The 23,051-nt window shown below is 57.2% G+C and overlaps 1 protein-coding gene across 1 annotated transcript; it reads left to right on the forward strand.

The window, feature by feature from the left end:
- Positions 1–325: 325 nt before the first annotated feature.
- On the forward strand, positions 326–21,914 carry LDLR (low density lipoprotein receptor). The gene is made up of 18 exons (XM_065419457.1): positions 326–407; positions 9,007–9,129; positions 9,455–9,577; positions 10,185–10,559; positions 11,225–11,347; positions 13,488–13,610; positions 13,885–14,004; positions 14,669–14,794; positions 15,367–15,538; positions 16,054–16,281; positions 16,494–16,612; positions 17,385–17,524; positions 18,306–18,447; positions 18,603–18,755; positions 19,039–19,212; positions 19,706–19,783; positions 20,299–20,456; positions 21,289–21,914. The coding sequence occupies exons 1-18, from the start codon at positions 326–328 to the stop codon at positions 21,322–21,324; spliced, it is 2,595 nt and encodes an 864-aa protein (XP_065275529.1). The 3' UTR covers positions 21,325–21,914.
- The last annotated feature ends 1,137 nt before the right edge of the window (positions 21,915–23,051 follow it).

Below are 23,051 nucleotides of genomic sequence, written 5' to 3' on the forward strand. Positions count from 1 at the left end.
ACAGGCTCCCCACCCTTGTTTCTTGTGGCCGGGGAGGGAGGCGCTCAGCACACGCCCCAAGGCCAGGCTGAGTGGGGGGGGGGGGGTGTGTGGAAAGGGTTAAGCCGCCTATGTCACATCATGCGTTCCCAGCTCCTCCCCCGCCTGTGATGTGGAGCGGTTTGAAAATCACCCCACTTTAAACCCCTCCCCTCCGCAGCTCATTGAAAGGCCATGACTCCAGCCCCACATGCGTTTGCAATCAGACCGGGATTAAAGCGCACCAGGGCGGGCTGCTGCCTGGGACCCCACGCGAGACGGACAGGCGCCCCCGGGGGAAGCGAGCATGGGACGGGCAGGGGTCGCCGCCTCGCTGCTGGCGCTGGGGCTGGGGCTACTCGTCCTGCGTGGAACCGCTGCAAGCTCAGGTTAGAGCCCGCGTGGGCCGGGGGGGCCCCTCCAAAGGGCCCCGATCAGCTGCAGCGTGGGGGTGGCAGCGCCCCTGGGAAGCACGTGGGGCGCTTGGCTGGGGGGGGTCTGGCTCGGTCTAGGGGTTCTTGTTGCTCCAGGGGCTGGGGAGGGAGGAAAAAGGGGGTGACTGGGCGGTTCCACAGTGTGATGTGCAGCTTGGAGCCCCCCCCCCCCGCCAGGAATCCCCTCTCTGCTTTCCTAGCATCGCTGCAGTGAGATGGGGGGAGACCCCGCCTTTCTCAGGGTGGGGGGCTTTGCTACCCCCCTTTATTGCGCCCTATGGGGGTTACTGTCAAACCGCTCCCTCCCTGGTCTGTTTCTCATTCACTCTCTGGGGCGGCGTGGGGCGCACCTGGCCAGGGAGGGGCTGGGAAGTCTAGGGGGGCTCAGCCCCTCTGTGTGTGTGTGTGGGGGGGTGCAGTTGGATTCAGCCCCCCCCCTTTCCTAGCCACCCCTTAGCCCAGGTGGAAACATCCAGGGCCCATCTGTCTCCACCTGTTGCTTGTGTTCTCATCCCGTTTACACGCATGGCTGGACTCGAACCGAGTGATTTACTCCGGATTGACACCCGAGCGCCGGATCAACCCCTAGATCTTGCTGGGGGGGCTCTCTGAAGAAGGAGGGGTCAATCCCCCCTCCCCCCTCTCCCGCTAATGAGTTACTGATCAACTTTGGTCGGGAGGGGCCCGATGCAGTGGGGACGCGCCTGGGGGTTGAACTGGGGAGTTGGGGCTGAGGCCCCGGAGCCCAAAGCCCCGTCGAGGGGCATTAGGAGCCCGGGCCGCTGGAGGGGGGGGGGCAAGTGGGGCAATTTGCCCTGGGTCCCCACGAGAATATAGTATTCTATAGTATTGCAACTTTTTTTTATGGAAGGGGCCCCTGAAATTGCTTTGCCCCAGGCCCCCTGAATCCTCTGGGCGGCCCTGTTGGAGCCCAAAGCCCGTGGGGGATCTGGGCCCGAAGGGAAGGGCTGCAGGACAAGGAGGGGAGGGAGGGGAAAGGGCTGGGGGGGGGTAATGAGCAGCTGATGACCCCTGGCTGGCCTGGGGGCATCTCGCCTGGGGCTCTGAGGGGTGCTTGGTGGGGCTGTTTTGGGGGGCTCTGAGGGGGTGTAAGGTGGAGGGTCCCTGGTGGGGCTCTGAGGCGAATGGGGGGTGCTGGGAGGGGATCTGGGGGTGCATGGGGGGTCTGAGGGGTGCTTGGTGGGGGGCATGTGGTGGCGTTCTGGGGGCTCTGAGGGGAGGGGTGCCTGGTGTGTGGGGGCTCTGAGGGGGGTAACGGGTTTCACACAGTGGGGGGCACTGTCAGGGTGGTGAGGGGACTGGAGAACATGGGGGGGGTGGGGGGGTTGGCACCGTGGGGGGGGTGGGGCCACCAGGATGGGCGGGAAGGGAAGGGGGAGGAGCCGTGGGCTGGGCGCTCCCCTCGCTCATTGGCTGTGGCTGCAACTGGCCACCGGGGTGGCCCCTCCCCCTCTGGCCAATGGCAGCTGAGGTGGGCGCTGCCCAGCCTAGGAGCCCCCCTCCCCACATGACCCCTTGACTCCCCGGGGTCTCTCTCAATGACCCCCCCTCATAGCGTCTGCATCAAACCCCCTCCCCACATGAGCCCCCACTGTGTACTACCCCCCAATCCCATTTCCCCCCCCCTAAACCCAGGGCTGCCTCCCCCCAGAGCCCCATGGTGCAGGTGTCCCCCACCCCACACACCACCCGTGGCCAGAGTTGCACCCCAGCCAGGCGGAGGGGGACCTGGGGCGTCGGCCCCTTTGCTGACTTGGGGTTGCGGCTGATCCCCACACTCATGTCTGTGGCCAAGCCAGACGTGGTGGTGGGGGGGCGGTGAGTGGTCACCCTGACTGCGGCAGGGCCCCGGGGAGCTGCAGCCCGGCGCTGTCCTTAGTCACCGATTCTCAAAATCCATAAACGAGCTTCAGGGCCACGGCCCCGAGGCCAAAGCCCCTTGTCAGGCAGCCTGTGGCTTGTGTGTCCAAGGGGCCCTGCTTTGAAATGTGACCCCTCCAGGCCTGTTCCTGGTACGCCGGCGCGTTTCCGTGTCATCCCCAGAGTGCTCGGCGCTTTGAGCCAGGATCCTGCATCGCTCTGCGTCGTGTCCTCGCTTACACCAGTGCAAGGGGCTAAACCTTTCCGTCCTGGTAGCATCCTGCACCTGTGTGCAGGAACGGGAACCTGTTGGGAAGGGCTTTGTCTGCACCCAAATGCCTGTTGCTTTGAGTGTCAGATGGGCGTTTCCTTGCTTACCCTGAGTGGTGGTTCACTGCAGTCTTTTTATGACAACCCTCACCCCCATTTTGGGGCAAAGTCGGGTGGCTGGCAAAATTTCATATTCCGCATTCTTGAGTGTCTAGCAGTGTGGTTTGCACGTTGGTGCTTTGGAAGCGTTTGCTAGATCTCTAAATGCTCCTGGCCGGAGATTTGCATGGTTTTGGGGTGAAGAGAGATCCTGAACCAAGAGCCCACTCCTGCATGGGAGGTTTTTACACAGCCCTCTCCTCAGGCGCTGCTCTCTGCAGCCAGGGGATGGGCACTTGTGCTCTGTCCAAGAAACTCGGCTGTGTGTGAATTTGTAGATAGTTGTTACGCCTCTGTAGGGAAATATCTACCTGTATGTTCAGCAGCCACAGGTGTCGCTGTAGCATGGCCATGCTCTCCCAGTTATCTCTGTAGCCCCAAATCCTAGTTAGCTGAATCCACAGTCCCCCCTTGGGTGCAAACACTGGATCTGGATAGCCACCATTGCTGTACATTGGGGGTGTACTGGAATTAAAGCGACTGTAGGGGAGCACCTGGATCTTTACTAGCTGCCGGTGTTGCTATAGCGTTCATTTAACTAGAGCGACAGGCGGAGTCACTCCCCTACAAACCCAGCCTTGCCTCTGATTTCACCAGGGCACGGTAAGCTGTAGGGAATGTAGGGCAGGAAACTCATTGCTCAGGTGAGATTTCCCTGCCTGTTGTGTAGCGAGAGAGTTTCCACAAAAGGCTGCTTCTCCAGGCACCCCTGGAGCCAAACTGCGCGGGTATAGAGTTAGATAAACGGCTGCACCTAGAGATGCTGACAGGTTCTCTTGTAAATTCCTCTAGGTGTCGAACTCCCATTGACTGACTGTCAACCGAACTCGGTGCCTTTGTAAATCTGGTCCTAATTCTGTAGCGTAATTCCACAGTTACTTTGTAATTACTTTGCTTCGGCCTTATGAGCTGTTCCTGATTTCCCTCTTTCCCCCACCCTGGACTCCTGCCATCTGTGCTAATTGCCTCGTGCCCTTGGTCTTCTGGAGTGTGATTCCAGGAAAGCATTCCAGGCCCTCTGGATCCGTTCCCTTGCTTCTCCGCTTCCTTCTGAAGGCTGAATGGAGACACGCTGGGTTTCAATTGCTCGTGCTCCAGTGCGACCCACAGCAAAATGCCACTAATGAATGCACATGGCTTTTTGGATCGAGTACAGCCTCTGGAGTGAGTGTTACTCATTCATCCTTCCAGGCGCTGTCAAGGGCACGATGCCGTTGCTACAAGGAGGTGATGCTCCAGACTCCTGTGCCAGGCAAAGGAGCTTTGCAGTTGGCTTTGCCAGCGATTTGAGGAATTTGACTATATTCCAGGCATTCTTACAAACTAGGCAGGGGCTGGAGTGATGTTTTATCCTGAACTTGTGACATGAGACAGCTGAAATGGAGAGTAGCTGCAGGCTTCTATAACCAGGACTTGCTAACAGTCTGTAGCAAAGTGGAACCTGCCGTGGAAGTGGGTTAGAAATCGGCTGTCACGTGAAAGGGTGACTTGAGCTGCCAAAAAAAATCCAGCCCTAAATCTACAACTGGAGCAAATAGAACATCACAGTTCTGCAGTGAAAAGAATTCAAAGTTTGCCGAGCTTACTGTCCTGCCACACGCATCTGCTGTCTGCACAGAGAGCGTGGAGAGCACAAGGAATTCTTGCCTAGTGGTGACATGTATATTTTTCTCGACTAGTCCTAGAAACAAGAAATTAATTTTTAATTTGATTTTTAGGGACGATAATTGAGGGTGTCGATTTGAAAAGGAAGTGGGGTGGGGGTTTTTTGAGTTGCTTAAACTTTTTAATGTAAATTTCAAAGGGTTTCTCGGATGGGCGCCTGTGCTGGCCAATGTGGCAGCGTCTCTTCCAAAATACCATCTGCAAACCACCCAGTCCCAGGGTCAGTTGACCATGGGCCGATGGGATGCTGGCTGCCCCGAGGCTGGGTTCAGAAAATCTGTTCTGAGAGTCTTGTCAGCTGACTCTCCTCTCCTGGGGCTCAGCGGTCGAAATGTCGTCTCCAGTGCTTTCCAGTTTCCTGTTGGCACGGCAATAAAATGGTGTGGCGTGGTTTAGTTGTACAGCACGTAAATCCCCAGCACCAATGCTGGGGATCGGGCTGCACCCCTCGCTGTACAAAGAGATGAAAACCTCGGGAGGGTTACTCTTCTTCCGCAGTCAATAGCGGACGGGGCCTCCCTGGGCAAAGCCGAATGAGTGGCTTTCTCTTGCAGTGCGTTGACTGAAGTATTCCTTCAAGCAGCCTCCATCTCTTGCTGGGTTCGCGCTAATGGGTTAAAGGGAAGTAGGCTGCCTTGACTGGAAATTGAGCAGCGCTGTTGCAAATTGTGCCCAACAATCCTTTTCATAACCTTGCTTGGGCTCTGCCAGTTTCCCACGTTAAAGCTCTGTGTCGGCTCAGCGTTACCGTGGTGTGGCCGAGCTGTACGGTTCTTGCCCTTACGGCATGTGAGGGGCAGAAAACGTTGAAATCGGCAAGTGACGCTCCACTTGGCTATGAGCCCCTAAAAGCTCCCCCCCAGGTGAGTGGACGTACTCGGGGCCCTGCTCCTGAAAAGCCCGAAAGGTGGGCTCAGCTCTGCTGTGGGAGCAGCCCCAAAGCTAAGCGAGTGCATGTATGTTCCCGGGCAGCATCGAATAGGGAAACCGCGGTGTCTCCAAAGTGAAGTGAAACCAAGGGATGTCTCTAGTGCCGCTTTGATGTGTCTGACCTTGTAACAGACAGAGCTGCGAGCTCCTGCTGGACGGTTCCTCTGGCCGTAGGACAGGAGCCCGGCCTCTGATCCCCGAGAGTCTAGCATTTGTCATGGCTGCGTGTGGTTAAAGTAGACAGTTCTAGAGGTTGATGTCCAAGACTTTGGACCGCATTAGGCGACTGTCACGTTGCTGGGATCTGGCTCCCCTGGATACAGATGCCGTTTGTTTTGTTGGATCCTTCTGCCCATCAGCTGACGTCTGTGTAGCAACAACCCTGTCTGAGGACTGTCTACCCTTAAAACATGTGTGCAGAGTAGAGAGTCTCCCACCAGCGCAGGTGACCCCCTCCAAGAGGCAGTAGCTCGATGGACGGAAGAATTCATCTGTCAACCTAGCGCTGTCTCCACGGGGACTTGGGTCAGTGTAACGATGCGCTCAGTGGTGTGGATTTTCCCCACCCCGCTGGACGTAGTTAAACCGACCTCCTTGTTTGGTGTAGCCCAGGCCTTTGTGGTGTCTGTTTTTGCAGCTCCCCTCAAGAGACGCAGGGTTTTGGAGCTGTGTGTCAGTGAACTTCCCAAGGGTGAAGTCCGATCCAGCAAAGCCCCGTTAAAAACGGAAGGGAAGTCCCAGGTGGCGTGTGGTGCCTGAGAGGAGAGGAGAAGTGGTGTGTGGGTTGCACTTTTCAATGCCTTCCTGCCGGAGCCGCAGCTGCCATTTTGTGTCTCCTCCTTCACAGGAAGAACGTTACCGAGCGCCTCTCAGGGTACCTTACTATCGGATCACTCTTGTTCTGATGCCAGGTGAAATAAGCCAGCTAGGCTGGATAAAATCCCTGGCTCACGTCCGTTTCAGTGCCACACGATTTGCAAATCAGTGACCATTCCAGGTCCTGGGAAGGGCGCTGTGGTCAGGGCCGGCTATATCCTAGACTTACTTCTAGAAAGGCTCCAGTCTGCCATTATCCCTCCTTATTGGTGCAATCCAATAAAACCCGTAACATAGTGTATACTAGAAATGGACCAACAGCTGCAAAATTCAGCTGGGGGTGTGGGGTGGTTTTTACTTCAGGCCGTCTGATCACCGGATTTAAACTCCGGTGACACGACCGGGTGTGCGTGTGAAGGCAGGGAATAGATTTCCATCTTGTGCCAAAGATGTCCCCAGGGCTCGGTCCCCTGATGGTGTCTTGTTTGCGTAAGGCTATGGCTGGCAAACACGGAGGCGGCGGTGGAGCCAGGCAGGAAAAGTACTTGCCCTTTGAGAGCTTATCTCGGCAGATGAATAGCTGGGCCGAGCCCCGGGCGGGCGGGCGCTGATGGTGTGATCCTGGCTCCTCCTCGCTGTGACGACTGTGACACCAACTCCCCTGTTCTAAGGGCGTGTGTGAAGTGAGGTCTTGTGAATCAGCTGAAACTCAGTGGCGTGCAGCAGAGCGGAAGCTGTAGTAACCGTACAAGCAGCCGCGGGAGGAAACCCAGTGCGCCGTGAGTCAGCTCATGCCTGAGCTGTGCGTGTGTCTGTTTCACCGGGCGTGTCACATGCCAGTCAGGTGCTTCCCCTGGGGCTGGTCCATGGGGGGGCGGGAGCCTGCCAGGGCAGAACGGCCTAGTGCCCACGAATCATTGTAGTTCAGTGTAATTCTCTGCGGCCTGCAGCGGGCCTGTCCCTTGAGCTATAGCTCAGTGGTTTGAGCATTGGCCTGCTAAACCCAGGGTTGTGAGTTCAGTTCTTGAGGGGGCCATTTAGGGATCTGGGGCAAAAATCTGTCTGGGGATTGGTCCTGCTTTGAGCAGCGGGTTGGACTAGATACCTCCTGAGGTCCCTTCCAACCCTGATCTTCTATGATTCTGTGATCACACAATCCTGTGTTGGGCCCCATAAAATCATGAGATCTTAAAAGTGGAGTCTCTTGGTGTAGGACCTGCGTGGTCCAGCAGTTAGAGCACTAGCTCTGGGTTCAAATCCTGGCTCTGCCACAGACCCCCTGTGTGACCTTGGCTCAGTCTCTGGGCCTCTGTTCCCACCTGGATAATGGCCCTACCCTGCGTCCCAGGGGTGTTTGTGAGGATAAAGACATTAAACACGGTCAGGTGCTCAGCTGTTCTGGTGCTGGGGGCCAAAGAAGGACCTTGGGTATGGCTGACACGTTTGAGATTCCCCCAGCAGCCAGGGGGCTAGATGGCTTCTCTTTTAAATTAAAGCTGATTTTGGGGGGAAGGAATGTAAATCACCAGACTCCAGAAGCTGGGTCTTCACAAAGGCTGTCAAATATCCCAAGCCATGGCAAGCGTTGGCAGGGCTGAGCCGTTCTGTTCTCGAGTCCAGCTTTTGTCCCACCAGAGCAAGGCGCCTTCTGTCTCCTAAACTCCGTGTTCTCCACGTGCTGCCGTTCCCCTGCAGCACCACGGAGCATGGCCCCGTTGGGTCCCTTTTAGACTGGTAGCACGCGGAGTGCTTTGTAGCCACTAGCCAAGACGTGGGAACTTTGTAGCAGAAAAGGTACCCTGCTTTCCTACCAAAAACTCCCAGCTCCTTCTGGTAGCTTTCACAGCCAAGCAGAGAATATTTAAACAATCCGCTGAAATTCCCCCTCCAGCCCCTGGATCCTTTTCATCCCGTGCAATAGCACTTCTGACCCTCCTCGGTCTGGCTCGGACCCTTCATGGATGCTGTCGTCCCTGACCCAACACACGCTTCTGCTTAGAAAAGAATTTTGTGGGTGTTTGATAAACCAGTCGGCAGACACAGGAAGAAGTGGGGGTCTCTAGTCTGGTGACGGTGTTTCTTAGCACTGGTTGGACACCGGCTCCCTGTCTCCTGTGGATGGCGAGGAGAGTTAACTTCCTTTCCTCTCCAGCGATGCTGTTCCCGAGGCGTCTGCTTGCGTTGGCGAAAGGGGTCGAGGCTGGAGGAGCGATTCTGTAGTGCTCAGCCGGTGTGGGGAGACCGGGATTTGCTGGGTTATGCTTCACAGCCGCGCTCAGTGCCCGGGTGGGTTCTGTAGCACCATACGGGGACACGGTGCTGTAAAAAGACACTGGTGAAGTCTGGGCCCACTGAAGCCACAAATTCACTCCCTGCATCTACCATGAAGATCTTTAAAATGTGGCTGCGCTCAAGTGGGGGACCCCATCCCCATGGAAAGTGGGGATCCGGTCGGAGCTGGGATAACGGCTTGCGTCCAAAGATACGGAGAGAGCTTGGTTTGCCCCTCCCACTCTCGGATGGGTTTAGGGACCGGATGCTCAGCTGGTGTGAATCAGGATGGCTCCCTTGGCATCAGTGGGTCTATGCTGATTTTCACCAGCGGAGCTAAGTTGCTGTGGAGCTGAGGGTCTGGCCCGTTCTCTCCGGCTGCAGCAGACAGGCAGCTGGGGGATACTACGGGCTTCGCTGGAACTTGGCCTATCGGGTCTAGTCCGTCTCCGGCAATGCAGCCTGGTTCCTGATCGAACGTTCCCGAGCGGCTGCTGCTCCCGGCAGCCCGTCTCGCTCTCCTCTCCGCGGCTAACCCAGTGGTCTCTTGTGTCCTTGGCAGCAGAGGAGCAGTGCGGCCAGACCGAGTTCCGGTGCCAGGACGGCGAGTGCATCCCCTCCAAGTGGGTGTGCGACGGCAGCCCAGAGTGCAAGGACGAGTCCGACGAGTGGCTGGAGACCTGCAGTAAGTAGCTGCTCCGGGTGGCCGAGCGGGGAATCGAGGGCCGATCTGGCGGGAGGAGACGCGGCGCTTGGCTGGCTCTGCCTAGTGAGAGGGGGTGGGGGGGACCCCCGGGGGAGGGTGAAGAGCTGTTAAAGGCCAAAGTTGGCCCAAAAAGAAATGGGGACCAACTGGCCAGGGATCGACGCCAGCCAGGAAGGAGAGGGAGGGAGGGTCTGGGCCGGCTGGGGTGAGATGCCAGGGCCGGCCGTGCTAGCAGGGACTGGCCTCACGGTCTCGTCCAGCCCCGTGTCCCCTGCACCCAGTGCCTGGTCGTTGTCTCCTCCAGAGTCGGTGACGTGCAAGTCGGAGGAGTTCGGCTGCGGGGGCCGCGTTAACCGGTGCATCCCAGCCTCCTGGCGGTGCGACGCCAAGGCTGACTGCGAGAACGGTGCCGACGAGCGGGATTGCGGTACGTGGCGCTCGGCGTCGGAGCTGGGGCTGTTCTGGCCCCTGAAGCCGACGGCTCTAAGAGGACGTCCTGCACGCCGGGCTTTCCATGGAGCACGGCCTGGCGTCCGAGCAGGCGTGCGGGAGTTTCTGGTGCTGGAGGGACTGGCTTGGTCTAGGGGAAGACTGGGAATCATGATTGGGGGGGCGGGGGGAGTCTGCTCCCAACTGTGGGAGGGGAGTGGGGGCTAGTGGCTAGAGCATGGGGAACTGGGAGTCAGGCCTCCTGGGTCCTATCCCCAGCTCTGTTGTGACCTCGGGCACCTCACTGCACGTCAACCAGGGCTGGTGCCTAGGCTGCAGTCAGAGGTGTGACCGCTGCACGCGTAGACGGAGCTGAGCTCGCTCTGGGAACAGCCACCCAGGCTGTTACAGGGGCCAAGTCTCCCTCTCCAGCCCCCCCGGCATGGGCCACTCATTTCCCACCCCACCCCCCCGCCTTGCCTTGCCCCTCTCTCCAGCCCCGCCCCCGGTGTGGGCCGCCGATCACCCCCCCACACGCCTTGCCCCTCTCTCCAGCCCCCCCCGCGTGGGCCGCTGATCACCCCCCCGCCTTGCCCCCCCTCCAGCCCCGAAGCGCTGCATGGACGACCAGTTCCAGTGCCGCAACGGGCAGTGCCTCTCCTTGGCCTTCGTCTGCGATGAGGACCACGACTGCGAGGACGGGAGCGACGAGGCCGACTGCCCCGCCCCGACCTGCAACCCGGAAATGTTCCAGTGCAACAGCTCCCTCTGCATCCCCAAGCTGTGGGCCTGCGACGACGACCCCGACTGCCCGGACGGCTCCGACGAGTGGCCCCAGAACTGCGGTGGGCGGCCGGCCCCCGCCCCTGGGCCCTGCTCGCCGCTGGAGTTCCACTGCGGCTCCGGGGAGTGCATCCACGCGCAGTGGCGCTGCGACGGGGGCTTGGACTGCCGGGATCGCTCGGACGAGGAGAACTGTGGTACGGCGGGCGGGGCCCGGGAGCTGCCGATTCCTAGCCGCACGGGGAAGGCCTGATGCCTGTTCCCTTCCTGCTGGCCCAGTCTCCCCCCTCCCAACTGGCTGTAGTGCCTCAGGCGAGGCCTGGGACCACCCCGGACACTGATCTGGTGTGGGCGCGTGTTGGCTGAAGCATGGTGGGGGCGGGGAAACCTGGCCTTGCCGTAAGAACGGCCAGACTAGGGCAGACCACAGGTGCATCCAGCCCAGTGCCCTGTCTACTGACAGTGGCCAATGCCAGGTGCCCCAGGGGGAATGAACAGAACAGGGCCATTATCGTGTGATCCACTCCCAGCTTCTGGCAAACCGAGGCTAGTGACCCCGTCCCTGCCTGGCCGTCTCCTGGGCTGACCCTGCTCAGGGGATGAATTGGGAGTGGCTGATCTGATAGTCACATCGCCCACCTGCCTCCTGGCACGCGACCCCTTGTTCAGCTGGCGCGGGCTCCTACCGGGGCCGGCTCCAGCCCAGAGACGCCATGTGCTCTTTGGGGTCGGATTTAAATAAAACCCCTCGAACGAGCGGGGTAGAAACCCGCCTTGGCTTTCCCCGGGCAGCGGGAAACCCCGCGCCGGCTGCCTTTGCGGCTGGGTCCCCAAATCTCTGCCTTCCTCTCCGTCCCCTCAGCGAAGCCCACGTGCCGCCCGGACGAGTTTCAGTGCAGTGACGGGGCCTGCGTGCACGGCAGCCGGCAGTGCGACCAGGAGTACGACTGCAAAGACCTGAGCGACGAGGTCGGCTGTGAGAACGGTGAGTGGCGCGGGGTGGGCCCGGCCGAGAGACCCGCTTGACCTGGCGTTCGACAAGCCCAGGGCCGCCTCTTGTCGGCTTGAGCTGGGTCACCACTGCTCTCCAAGCTGTTCTGAGACCAATAGTTCCCGTTCTGGCCAGAATCTCTAGCTGAACAAGCTTCTGCAGTCACAAGCAGTGCCTATGGGACGCTGCACTCTGTGATTTTATGACAGTATGCTGAGGAGTGTGACTATGATGCAACTGGAATATGCTTCATGCAAAAGGTCTCTTGTAAGGTATCATTACAAAGCTTATAATCTACTGAGTGTGATCATCCTATTTGTCTAAATGTACCACTCGTGTATCTGAAACTAGAAATATAACTCAGAGCCTATTGTAATTATGCAAAGTGAGGGCCATTAATGGTGGTTTGGAATCTTGATGGCTCCCGTTAACCAGGACAATTGACTGTAGATGGGTGTGTTTTACTTGTAAGTCTTCCTGTATACGTGTGTGCTGGCAAGTGGGTAATGAAGTCTTACAGTGACATGTGATCATGTCACCTGAACTGGAATCCATCTTTAACCTGGTGCTTTTCAATTGAGAAGAAGGGGGTGGGACCCAGAGAGGGACAAAGGATTCCCACCTTATGCAAAAGAGAAATAAGTGGGTGGAACAGAACAAAGGGGGCTGCAGTCATGAGAAATCCCCTAGCTACCACCTGAGCTGGAACAAAGGCTGGACCAGGGGAAAGGATTGTGCCCAGACTAGGAAGGTGTCTAGTCTGTGAAAGAAACTTCTTGAAACATCTCTGAGGGTGAGATTTTATCTGTATTCAGTTTTATTACTGTACTAGGCTTAGACTTGCGTGTTTTTGTTTTATTTTGCTTGGTAATTCACTTTTCTGTCTGTTACTATTTGGAACCATTTTAATCCTACTTTCTGTATTTAATAAAATCACTTATTAACCCAGAGTATGTATTAATACCTGGGGGGGGGCAAACAGCTGTGCATATCTCCATCAGTGTTATAGAGGGTGAACAATTTGAGTTTACCCTGTATACACTTTATAGAGGGCAAAATGGATTTATTTGGGGTTTGGACCCCATTGGGAATTGGGCATCTGAGTGTTAAAGACAGGAACACTTCTTAAGTGGCTTTCAGTTAAGTCTGCAGCTTTGGGGCACATGGTTCAGACCTGGGTCTGTGTTGGAGCAGATGGGTGTGTCTGGCTCAAGACAGGGTGCTTGATTCCCAGGCTGGCAGGGAAAACGGGGGCAGAAAAAGGCAAAAAATATCTGCCGGGGGACCCGCACCTTTTCCCTGGCAGCGTGTCTGTTCCAGCGTGCCCAGAGCAGCCTCAGAGATGGGAGGGGGCGCTGGGTGTGCGTGCCTGTGTGATTGGTCACTGTCGGGGGGGGGGGGGGGGGTTGCGGGGCTGGGTGTACACGTGTGCCGACGAGAGAGAGAGAGAGAGAGAGAGACTGACTCTGTCCCTGTCCCTTGCAGCTGGCTGGCACGGCAGGGTCAGGCTGTTTGTTATGCACGAGGCAGGCTAGAGGCAGAAATGTAGCAGCCTGCCTACCAGGAACATTGTTAATGTCCCTAGTGTTAGTTAACGGTTCCCATTCTCAGTCAATTACCCCAGGAGCATAAACCCTGTGACCATTTTAAGGCCCCTCCATTGCCAGAGTGATGTAAAGGGGCTTTATTCTACATGGCAGGAAGGGGATCCTCCACTAGGAAGATCTCTGCGCTTTCGCGCTGGTTTCCTGTGCCAAAGTGGCTCAATGGGGTTGGATTTCGGCTCCGGATTTATTTGACTTACCCATTTAAAACAAAGACTTTGAGGGCAAGTAAAACACTTCCCAAGCAGTCAATAAAATGTCAGGACAATCGGAACCCAGCACTTCCCAAAGTCCCCAGCCAGGTCCAGGACAATGATCGATTAGCAAAACTGTGGGACTTCCATGTGGAGTGAGCTGCTGTGCTGAGCTCTTAGCCCGAGGAGAGGGAAGAGTGAACACCCCAGCCCTGGCCTTTCTCTGCACTGCTGGAGTCCGCTGGCAGGCCTCTCCAGCTCTAGCAGCCATCCTGGGCTCGTCTCTCTTGCAAGAGAAGCCCAGTATGAAACTCAAGAGAATCTTCTTCCTTCCAGTGACTGCCTGCGAAGGGCCTGACAAGTTTAAGTGCCGCTCTGGGGAGTGCATCGCTCTGGACAAAGTGTGCAACCGGCAGCGGGATTGCAGGGACTGGTCCGACGAGCCCATCAAGGAGTGCGGTAAGAGTTTGTTCTGTCTCGCGTTGGGCCAGAGGAGGGCATCGCCCGTTCCGGGGAGCACAGCTGGGATCCCAAGTTTCTTGCAATTTGGCGCTCTCGCCTTTGCTGTTGAAATGCTGGATCCTACAGACTCTCGGGTGGGTTTCGAGAAGGGGGCGGTCAGTGCCTCTGCTTGGGGCCAGCGCGGTGCCACGATGGCCTTGGAGGGATGGGCGGGCTAGGTGACGATGCTGAGCAAAGCTCTTCAGCTCACGCCGAGTCGGTCTCCTTCCAGATACAAATGAGTGCCTGGCCGACAAAGGCGGCTGCTCCCACATATGCAAAGATCTCAAGCTTGGCTACGAGTGCCTGTGTCCTGAGGGCTACCAGCTGGTTGGCCAGAAGAAATGTGAAGGTAGGTTCTCCCCACCCTCCGTCAAGCTCCCGCCAACTGCTGTATATGGCTTTAAAATCCACTGCCAGCTGTGGGGACCAGTCCGGGCCAGTCTTTTGAATTGCCTCTCGCTGGCCATGGGGGAGATTTCTGCGGCTTTGAGGGGTAATGTCTGCTTTTAAGCAGCATGCTCGGAGTCCAGTGACCGCTCCCAATGGCCCCGCGGCCGGCCAGTGGCGGTCCTACTCCATCCTGATCTAGCCACGTTCCGCGCAAAGGCACGTCTGTTGGGTGGCAACAGGCGTGTGACGGCCAGTCCCCCCTTGCCGTGCAGGTGGCTTCGCTCCGTGTAGAGCAGCTGACAGTGCCCTGCTGATGAGTAAGGCGACCTCTGGCTCTGGCCGCCATCCCTAGCCCTGAAATCGGGGCGAGCCGGTTTTTATTACGGTGGTAGATGTAGCTCCCTTTCTGAAGCCCACTGCCCAGTCTACCTTGGCAAGACCCCTTTTGAGTATCTCAGACTGAAATGCTCCCCTGGGATTGAGACACAGCAAACGCATGCGGCTCTCTGCCTCCCGGGAGTTAAAAAAGAAATAACTTTATTTCTCTATTTAAAATCCCTGCTGGGGCATCCTGTCTCTTGCGTTTCGAGGGGTTTTTAACGGCTTCCTCTTGGGGTTTGCAGATATTGACGAGTGTCTGAACCCCGATACGTGTAGCCAGATCTGCGTGAACCTGGAGGGAAGTTACAAGTGTGAATGTAACGAAGGTTACCAGCTTGACCTCACTACCAAAACCTGCAAAGCCATCGGTAAGTCAGCAACTCCTGGTTCTTGGGGACGCCTCTTGTGACCTACACTCCTGTGTCTTTGGGCCGGGCTGGGCTTTTAAAAAACACTGCCGTGTTCTTGGAAAACTGGGGTTTGCTTCCCAGGGCATTGCAGCCTCTGGGTCCTAGTCCCTCCGTGAAGCCAGGCTGGTTCAGGACTGCCCGGTGCCCATCCCAGGTCTGTCTCTCGGCAGTCCCTGCTTTTAAGACACTTCCCTGCCTTAAGATCAGGTGACGCTCGCGGAATCTGAGAGAAGGATGTTTGCTTAAGAAAACTGAGTGGTTAATGAGAAACCGACTGGCTATTTCCCAGTGCCTGGCGGTGTCAGGCGGAAAGCACCCTGTGGGATGGGGGCTGTGGCCACAGTTGTTGCCATGGTGACAGCAGGTGTCTTGGTATTCGACTGTCTATTGCTGTGAACTTCCAGCTCTGCCTGGCGGTTCCCTCTTCCCGTTCATGACAGGGACCTGGCACATCTTGCCCGGGTCTAAGCTAGCATGACTGTCTGCTGGCCCTGTCTCATGGCCCCTCTCTTCCTTCCCGGCCCTGCCAGGCACCATCGCGTACCTCTTCTTCACCAACCGCAACGAAGTGCGGCGCATGACGCTGGATCGCAGCGACTACGGCAGCCTCATCTCCCACCTGAAACACGTGGTGGCTTTGGACCTGGAAATTGCCGAGCGCAAAATCTACTGGTCTGACCTGTCTCAGAAGAAAATCTACAGGTAAAGCCTGGCTCTGCTAGCAACGGGTGGGGCCCCAAAGCCACACTGAGCCGTGGGAACCCGCCCCAGCAGGGTGTGAAAGCCACCCCCAGCTGGTAGACCCTCCAGAGAAGAAGCTAATCACGTTTCCCAGTGGAGGGGGGGTCCACATAGTGAAACCATGAGCCCCATCGTGGTAGCCCCAGCAGAGATGCCTGTGAGGTCTCCTCCCTAGGCTGGGAGGGGTGATGCATGCTGGGACAGGCTGGGGGAAACCTGGCCCCGCTGCTCCCTAAGCTGTCCTTGTCCTGCGCCTAGAGGCCGTCTGTCTTCAGGACTGTTGGTCTGGTGTCTTCTCACCAGTGCCAGAGTTTGCCCTTGACCCGACGCAGTTCCGTGGAGTTCGTTGGCGCTGCACCGGCTGGCCCGTTGTCTCTGCTCAGCCGCGGCCCCGCTGCAAGGACGTGCTTGGTACCGCTCCTCCAGTGCCGCTGGGGCCGAGCCCCTGGCTCTAACCTGTCTCCTCTCCCCCGCAGCACCCGGCTAGACCAGGCTGACAACTCTACCCACCACACCACTGTGATCAGCACCGGCCTCCGAGCCCCCGACGGCATCGCCGTCGACTGGGTCCACGGGAACATCTACTGGACGGACTCGGCGCTGGGCACCGTCTCCGTGGCCGACAGGGAGGGCGCCAAGAGGAAGACCCTGATCGAGGAGCCCGGCTCCAAGCCACGTGCCATTGTGGTGGACCCCAGCCACGGGTACGTAGCTTTAAAGCCGTCTCGTGTGTAACGGGAGGAGGGGAAGCGGCAGTTCCCTCAGCAACGCAGACAGATGAGACGTCTGATGCCCTGGCAGGAGATGGGCTTGAACTCCATGTCCAGACTCGGAGCTGTCTCCCCCGTGTCGCGCTAGCTTAGCGGGTCCCCGGTGAGCGGTGCTTTCTAATCTCCTTGTGCCTCCCTCCTGGCAGCTTCATGTACTGGACGGACTGGGGGACTTCTGCCAAGATTGCCAAGAGCGGGCTGAATGGCGTGGACAGCTTCCCGCTGGTGACAGACGGCATCGAATGGCCCAATGGAATAACTCTAGGTATGTGGGCGGGGGGGTGTGTGTGTGTGTGTGTCTGTGGGTCCCACTGTTCCCCGCCAGAAGGGCGCGCACAGAACTGAAGGAACATTCCCTTGAGGAGCGCCTGGGGAGGAGAACGCAGGTGGAAACCGATCAGAAACCAAAGGGAGTTTGACCAGTGTGGTTTCACTGGCCTGGGCACTGGGATGCAGTGACCCCTTTCAGCCCAACGTTTCTATGGGTCGGAGAACCACCATCAGGGCTAGGGTATCAATAAGATGCTTAAAGCTCTTTCCAGTGTAACGAGCTTTGCGGGGGGCAGTAACCCACACAGAGGGGAGTATATTGGCCAAGTTTTCAAATCTGGGAGCCCAAAACTCAGCTCCTCAGGGAGTGAGTTTCTTGGGAGCTTCTGAAAATCAGTCCAGTCCACTTACTTAGGCACCTAAATATAGAACTTCCTAAGGCCAGACATTGTCTGAAGCGAGGCTCCTGAATCGATCGATGACGTGTCCCGTCATCGATCGGGTTCCTTTGACCTCTCGGCCACGCAGAGGTTTCAGGCACGCGTACGAGGAGTGCTGCTGGGTCTTTGGCAGCTCTTCGCTCCCCAAAGCTACGGGAACATTCGCACAGACTGGAGCGTAACGTGTTCCTTTCACGTGGCTGGATTCTCCGTGGCTTGGCTGAATGGGGAGTCTGACTTGTTTAGAAGGCCTCTTAGCTGAGTGCTCCAGCTCCCTGCGAGATCTCTGCTGTCCTGGAGCCTTCACCGTGCCCGGGTCTCTTTCAGATCTGGTAAACCAGCGCCTCTACTGGGTGGACTCCAAGCTGCACTCCATCTCCAGCGTGGGCGTCAACGGGGGCAGCAGGAAAACCGTCCTCGAGGACCAGGAGAGACTGGCTCACCCTTTCGCCGTCACCGTCTTTGAGGTGAGTCTTGGGTCGAAGCTCCTCTGTCTGGATCAGCCTCGCGAAATCCACGGTGGAAACTTCAACGTCCCGGGCACAAAATCCAAGTACCTGCCCCTGGAGTCTCCCCACTTTCAAACGCAGCTAGTGACACGGGTGCCTCTTTGTGACTGCCTGACTTGACCCCTCGAAAGAGGCCTGGCTTTTTCCCCTGCCCCCCCAGCAAGCACTGAGAACCTGCCCCCTGAAAACCCAGCCACTTTAAGGGATCTCAAGTAGGACCCGCAGGCATTGCTAGTCGCTCTTGGAAAACGTTCACCTCCGAGTTAAGCCTCTGCCTGTCCCGGCGCCTGCGGTAGCTACACTGAGACTGTGTTGGTGGGTGACATTGCAGTACAGGCTCCAATCCGGTCTGGCACCGCCCCGTTCTGCTGGGGGCTGTGTAGACGCAATGGAAAAGCCAGTCCCAGGAGCTTACAGCTGAAGTGCTTTGTGCGTAGGGGCTGGTCCGAATGGGGACGTCGCTAAATCTCTAGCCTCTCTTCAACCCCTGATTCAGTCCGTCGGGTCGACTAGCCCACTTAGAGGAGGACGGTCGGGGACGGCCTGGACCTTGCACCGTGCAGAGCTTAGTGATGCAACGTGCTCTGGAGTCAGCGGCCAGGCGTTTGCTGCCTCTTCCAATATTTGCTCGTGTCACTGGCACATGCTGTTGGGTTTTTTCGGTGGGTGGGTGTCGGGAGGAGCCAGTGGCGAACGAGGGGGGCGTCTTTTTGATTCTCCATCTTGAATCCCACTTCAGGATAAAGTGTTCTGGACGGATATCCTCAATGAAGCCATCTTCAGCGCCAACCGCCTGACCGGCGCCAACGTCACCCTGGTGGCGGAAGACTTGTTTTCCCCGGAAGATATCGTCCTGTATCACAACCTGCGGCAGCCAGCAGGTACGGCAGGCGCTCATCCGGTCGAACTGGGGCGTGTGGGCTGCGTGACTCTCTGCCCCCGCGTTGGGATCTCCTTGCAGAATCCCTCCGTCCGTCTCCGCAGCCCCACCCCGTCGCTTTCGGTGCTCAGGCCTGTACTCTCTGTGCCCTCCCAGGCATCAACTGGTGCGAGAACCACCCTCTCCCGAACGGCGGCTGCGAGTACCTGTGCCTCCCGGCCCCCCAGATCACACGCCACTCGCCCAAGTACACCTGTGCCTGCCCCGATGCCCTGCACCTCGCTGTGGACATGAGGAGCTGCACCAAAGGTACGTGGGGGAATCGGCCAACGCTTGGGGGGCCAGGTGCCAGCTCGATGGCAAGTCCCGCTGCATCTGTGCCAAGCTTTCTGTAGACGGCCCGGTCCTGTTGGAGAGGGCGAGAGTATTCCCTGGTGGTTAGAGCAAGGGAGTGGGGAGCCAGGACACCTGGGTCCTATTCTCAGTGTGGTGGTTGACACCCAGCATCACACAGGGAAAGTCACTTGACCTCCCGAGGCTGCCAGTAAAAGGGGCAGAGAAACCTCCGCTAAGCATTAAATTCCCCTCCCAGATCCGGAAGTCCCCGCCGCCCCCAGCACCACGCCTCTGGCCCGGCTGCTCACCACGACCAGCGCGCTGAAGCAGACAGCAAGACCACCGGCTGCCACGGCTGGGGTGCCGAACACGCATGCCAGGGACGGCCCTGACCTCACCACATCAGAGATGGTCACTCTCTCCCAGCAGGGTAAGAATGCCTTTCTATTCGCGCCCCCAACCCCCAACATCCTCCCTTGTACAGAAATGCTGTCTAGCGGTTAGAGCAGAGGGGGCTGGGAGTCCTGACTCCTGGGCTATGCTCCCAACTCGGGGAGGGCAGCGTGGTCTAATGGTTAGAGCTGGGTGTTCTTGGTGTCGGGACACCTGTCTTCTATTTTTGGTTCTGGGAGAGGAGTGTAGTCTCGCGAGTAGACGCCAGGGGAGAATGGGAGTTGGGACTCCTGGGTTCTAATCCTGCCTAGGCACCAACTTGCCTGAGGTCACTGGGCTTCTGTGCCTCAGTTTCCCCACCTGTAAAAGGAGTCTGATACAAGCAGCGGCAGAAGAGCTGGGAGTCAACCAGTCGCTCTGTCCGATGCTGTGACCAGTGGGATTTCTGTACAGCTCCTGGGATAGACAAGCCATACTTTCCACCAGCCCCATCCTCTGCTGCATGCTAACTGGCTTCTCCCCTCTTCCAGCTCGCAACGATGTTGCTGCTGAGACCAACCAGGACAAGCACAGCGGCCCCACTGCGCTTTCCGTTGTCTTGCCACTGGGTAAGTTCCTGTTCCTAAGACGCTGGCTGCCCTGAGCAGCCTCCTTTCTCTGCAAACGAAATCGCCGGGGGCTTGGATCCTGGCTGCTGAGGCGTCTGGCCATGGCCATCGGGTTCAGCGGCTTGCCCTGGTCTGGAGTCGGGAAGGAATTTCTCCTAGGAATGCGTTGGGGATCCCTGGGGTGGGCGCCTGCCTCAGTTTCCCCATCGGTGCAATGGGGAATAGCAGCGCTGCTGTGGAGATGAACACATTGTGAGGCACTCGTAGTCCCCATCAGCAGGGTCTAAGTACCAGAGAGAGAGACCTCCGTTACCCCTGAGCCTTCCTTCCCTCCCATTGGCGATTCGCTCTGACCTCTGTGCTCCATGGGGATTTCACATCCAGCATCGTCGTCCGTGGTGAATCGATCTGGACTGTACCATTGCCTCGCGGGGGTTGAATAGAACTTCTCAGGTCTTGTGTTTTAATTCCGGCAGTTACAATGTCTTTCTAACCCCCCTCCTCCCCCCCCCCAGTGCTCATTAGCTTAATCGCCTTCGGTGCGTTCCTGGTGTGGAAGAACTGGCGCCTCAAGAACATCAACAGCATCAACTTCGACAACCCCGTCTATCAGAAAACGACGGAGGACGAGGTTCACATCTGTCGGAGCCAGGACGGATACACGTACCCATCGGTAAGCCGGCTCCCTGCCTCTCTCTCTCTCGCTCGCCTCCAAAATCCAGCTGCAAAACCCAGGATGCGAGCCGGGAGGTCTGCAGTCCCCGTGGAGAGGCAGGTGGCAAGGAGCCCATGGTCCAAGTATGTCCCCTGTCTGTCTTCCAAGAGCCGCAGGCGTGGCCTGTATGCAGGGCTGGCAGCCAGGAACGTCTGAGCAGAGCTGGGCCAAAAACTGGGTTTGGTTTGTCAGCAACTCTGAAAACACAAAAAATAAGTTTCTGGGTTTTTTGTCCGCTGTCTTGGTTCTGAAAGGAATTGCTTAGACAAAAAGCTGTTTCAAACCCAAACATTTCATGTGGGACGTGCTAAAGTTGGCTGCTTCAAAAGATGCAGGGAAATTGACTCCTGTATTTGAGCCATATTTGCGGGGTCGCTGAATCTGCTTTGTCAAAAGTTTTGGGTGGTTTTTTTCCCCACCCAGCTTGGGGCTTTGGCAAAGTCACTGCTCGTGTCACCGATAATATTTCACACCTTCTCAGGATGCCTGGGAATACACTGCCCCCTACCCAATTGGAATCGGAGTAGCTTAACTGTGTCCTAGCCCCTATACTGCCAGCAGCTAAGGGGAGTTCTCCTTTAGCACAAGCAATTTCTGAAGCAGAAGTTCCTGCATCCTATTTCCCAATGGCCGATACACCCTGGCTAGTTAGAGCTTCACCCAATAGGGACAAACCCTGAAGTCTGAAGCAGCGGCTTTGTTTGGTTTCTGAGGCATAGCTGGATCCCTGCCCTGTAGCTTGTCCGAAGGAGAAACCTTTGGTAACGGCTGAAATGTGTTTCCTTAACAGAGACAGATCGTCAGCTTGGAAGACGACGTTGCGTGAACCTGGGAGGTGCCTCCTGCCAGACTTTGCTGCTCGTTTCACGGGAGGGAGGGACGCGCCACCTCTCTTCCCCCGGACTTTTTGATTCTTTAACGACCGTCCAACCCGCCCGCAGTGCCGCACCACTTCCTGAGTAACTTGATGAGCCTGCGCTGCTTCTCCCCCAACACACTGGTTGCTTGGCGCTCGGGGGAGGAGACGCATGTGGTTTGACTCTTGGGTTTTTTATGTTTTATATATTTAATACTTTTTGTATCCGATGCCGTCGATTTTCCCCCCGGGGACGTACCTGCTGGTTTTCTTCCGTTTGATCTGGGACAGGAGGAGAATTTTTCTTGCGTGTGAAGGAGAAAAGAAATCGGGCGGGTGGAAAGAAACACAACTTCTCCGGATGTAAGCTGGGAGTCCCCCCACGCCTACAGCTGGTCGATGTCACTAAAGGACTAACGGCAGGGAGGAAGGATGGAGCCAGATCTGTATCAGGGACTTAAAAACCAAATCGGTGCTGCCATCACATCTGTACTCCGTGTCTGCCTGCGTGCGCCCCCCTCTGGGGAATGGATGTTTGCTTAGATCTGGAATCCTGCCCCCCACCCCGACACACACAATGTACCATCTCCCTTTCCCAAGCAGGATAAGTCTTCAGACCCTCCCCCTGCCCCCGGGCAGATATGGCACAACCCAGGTGCTTCTCTCGGTCAGTGACGCTGGCATGGCTCATGCTGAACAGGACGGTTCCTCGGAGATGGGCCGGTGGGTGCCGATTGTCATCGCCGGGTTCAAATGCTGGAACGTCTCCCCCACCCGCCTTGCACTTTTTTGGGTTCTTTTCAGGGGGGTTGTGTATTATTTTTGCACGGTCTTTTGTTTTTTCCCTCCCTCCCTCTTGCGCTGCAGGGTTGGCGGGGGCCGCAAGGAAGAAATCCAGGTCGGGTTCAAAGAGGTGTCGTTGCATTAGCCTCTGTGTCTGGCTGGGAGGGCAGAGAGGAACCGCTTGTGCTGGCCGGGGCAGTAGGGAACGTACGCCATGCGAGCGTGGCCTGACTCTTCTTACCGTTAACGGTTGCCACATGCCTTAGCACTTTGAGTCTTGGTAACGTCTAAGCCGGCTGCGCGCCCCCCCCCCCCCATTTCCCCTCCCTTCTGCTTTGTCTGAATCCTTTTTACAGCCCCACCCCTGGAACTGCCTTTTTATTTAAAAAAACAAACAAACAAAAATGTGCAGGACTTGAGTCAGCTCAATTCTGCACCCTACCAAAAATACCCAGAACGAAAAGTCGTCTAAGCCTTCATGAGCAATGGAGCTTTTTTCGACCCATGCAGTCCCTATGCGCGTATATGGACTGATAGCCCGGTCCTGCATTGGAGCGACTTTGCTCACAAACGTTCACAGGATCAGGGCTTCAATGTGGCCTTTCTGATCTGAGTTGGTCCCTTCCCCGTTGTCTGCGGCGGGGGATTCTGCACGGATGAGTTTTAATGATAAAAGTGCAGGGAGGCCGCCGTAATGTTACGAGATCTAAAGGTTAAAGATCACAAAGGGACAACTCTCCCGCCTTGGTGTAGCACTCCCGTTCCCTCGGGCCAGGGAACAAGGCTACCGACCAACGCAAAGAACGCGCCCCTTCTGGCCTGAAGCTGTGACAGATTAAACTTCTTTCTTATTTTGAAGGGTGTAAATAGCCGTGTACAGCTTATATATAGTATCTATTGCCACACACAATGGC

The sequence above is a fragment of the Emys orbicularis genome, chromosome 19, assembly GCF_028017835.1.
Source record: "Emys orbicularis isolate rEmyOrb1 chromosome 19, rEmyOrb1.hap1, whole genome shotgun sequence".
Taxonomy (NCBI): Eukaryota; Metazoa; Chordata; order Testudines; family Emydidae; genus Emys; species Emys orbicularis.

Coding starts and splice junctions, on each gene's coding strand:
- LDLR (XM_065419457.1), top strand. CDS start 326: ATGGGACGGGCAGGGGTCGCCGCCTCGCTGCTGGCGCTGGGGCTGGGG. Junction 14,795..15,366: donor CAAAACCTGCAAAGCCATCG/GTAAGTCAGCAA, acceptor CGGCCCTGCCAG/GCACCATCGCGTACCTCTTC. Junction 15,539..16,053: donor TCTCAGAAGAAAATCTACAG/GTAAAGCCTGGC, acceptor TCTCCCCCGCAG/CACCCGGCTAGACCAGGCTG.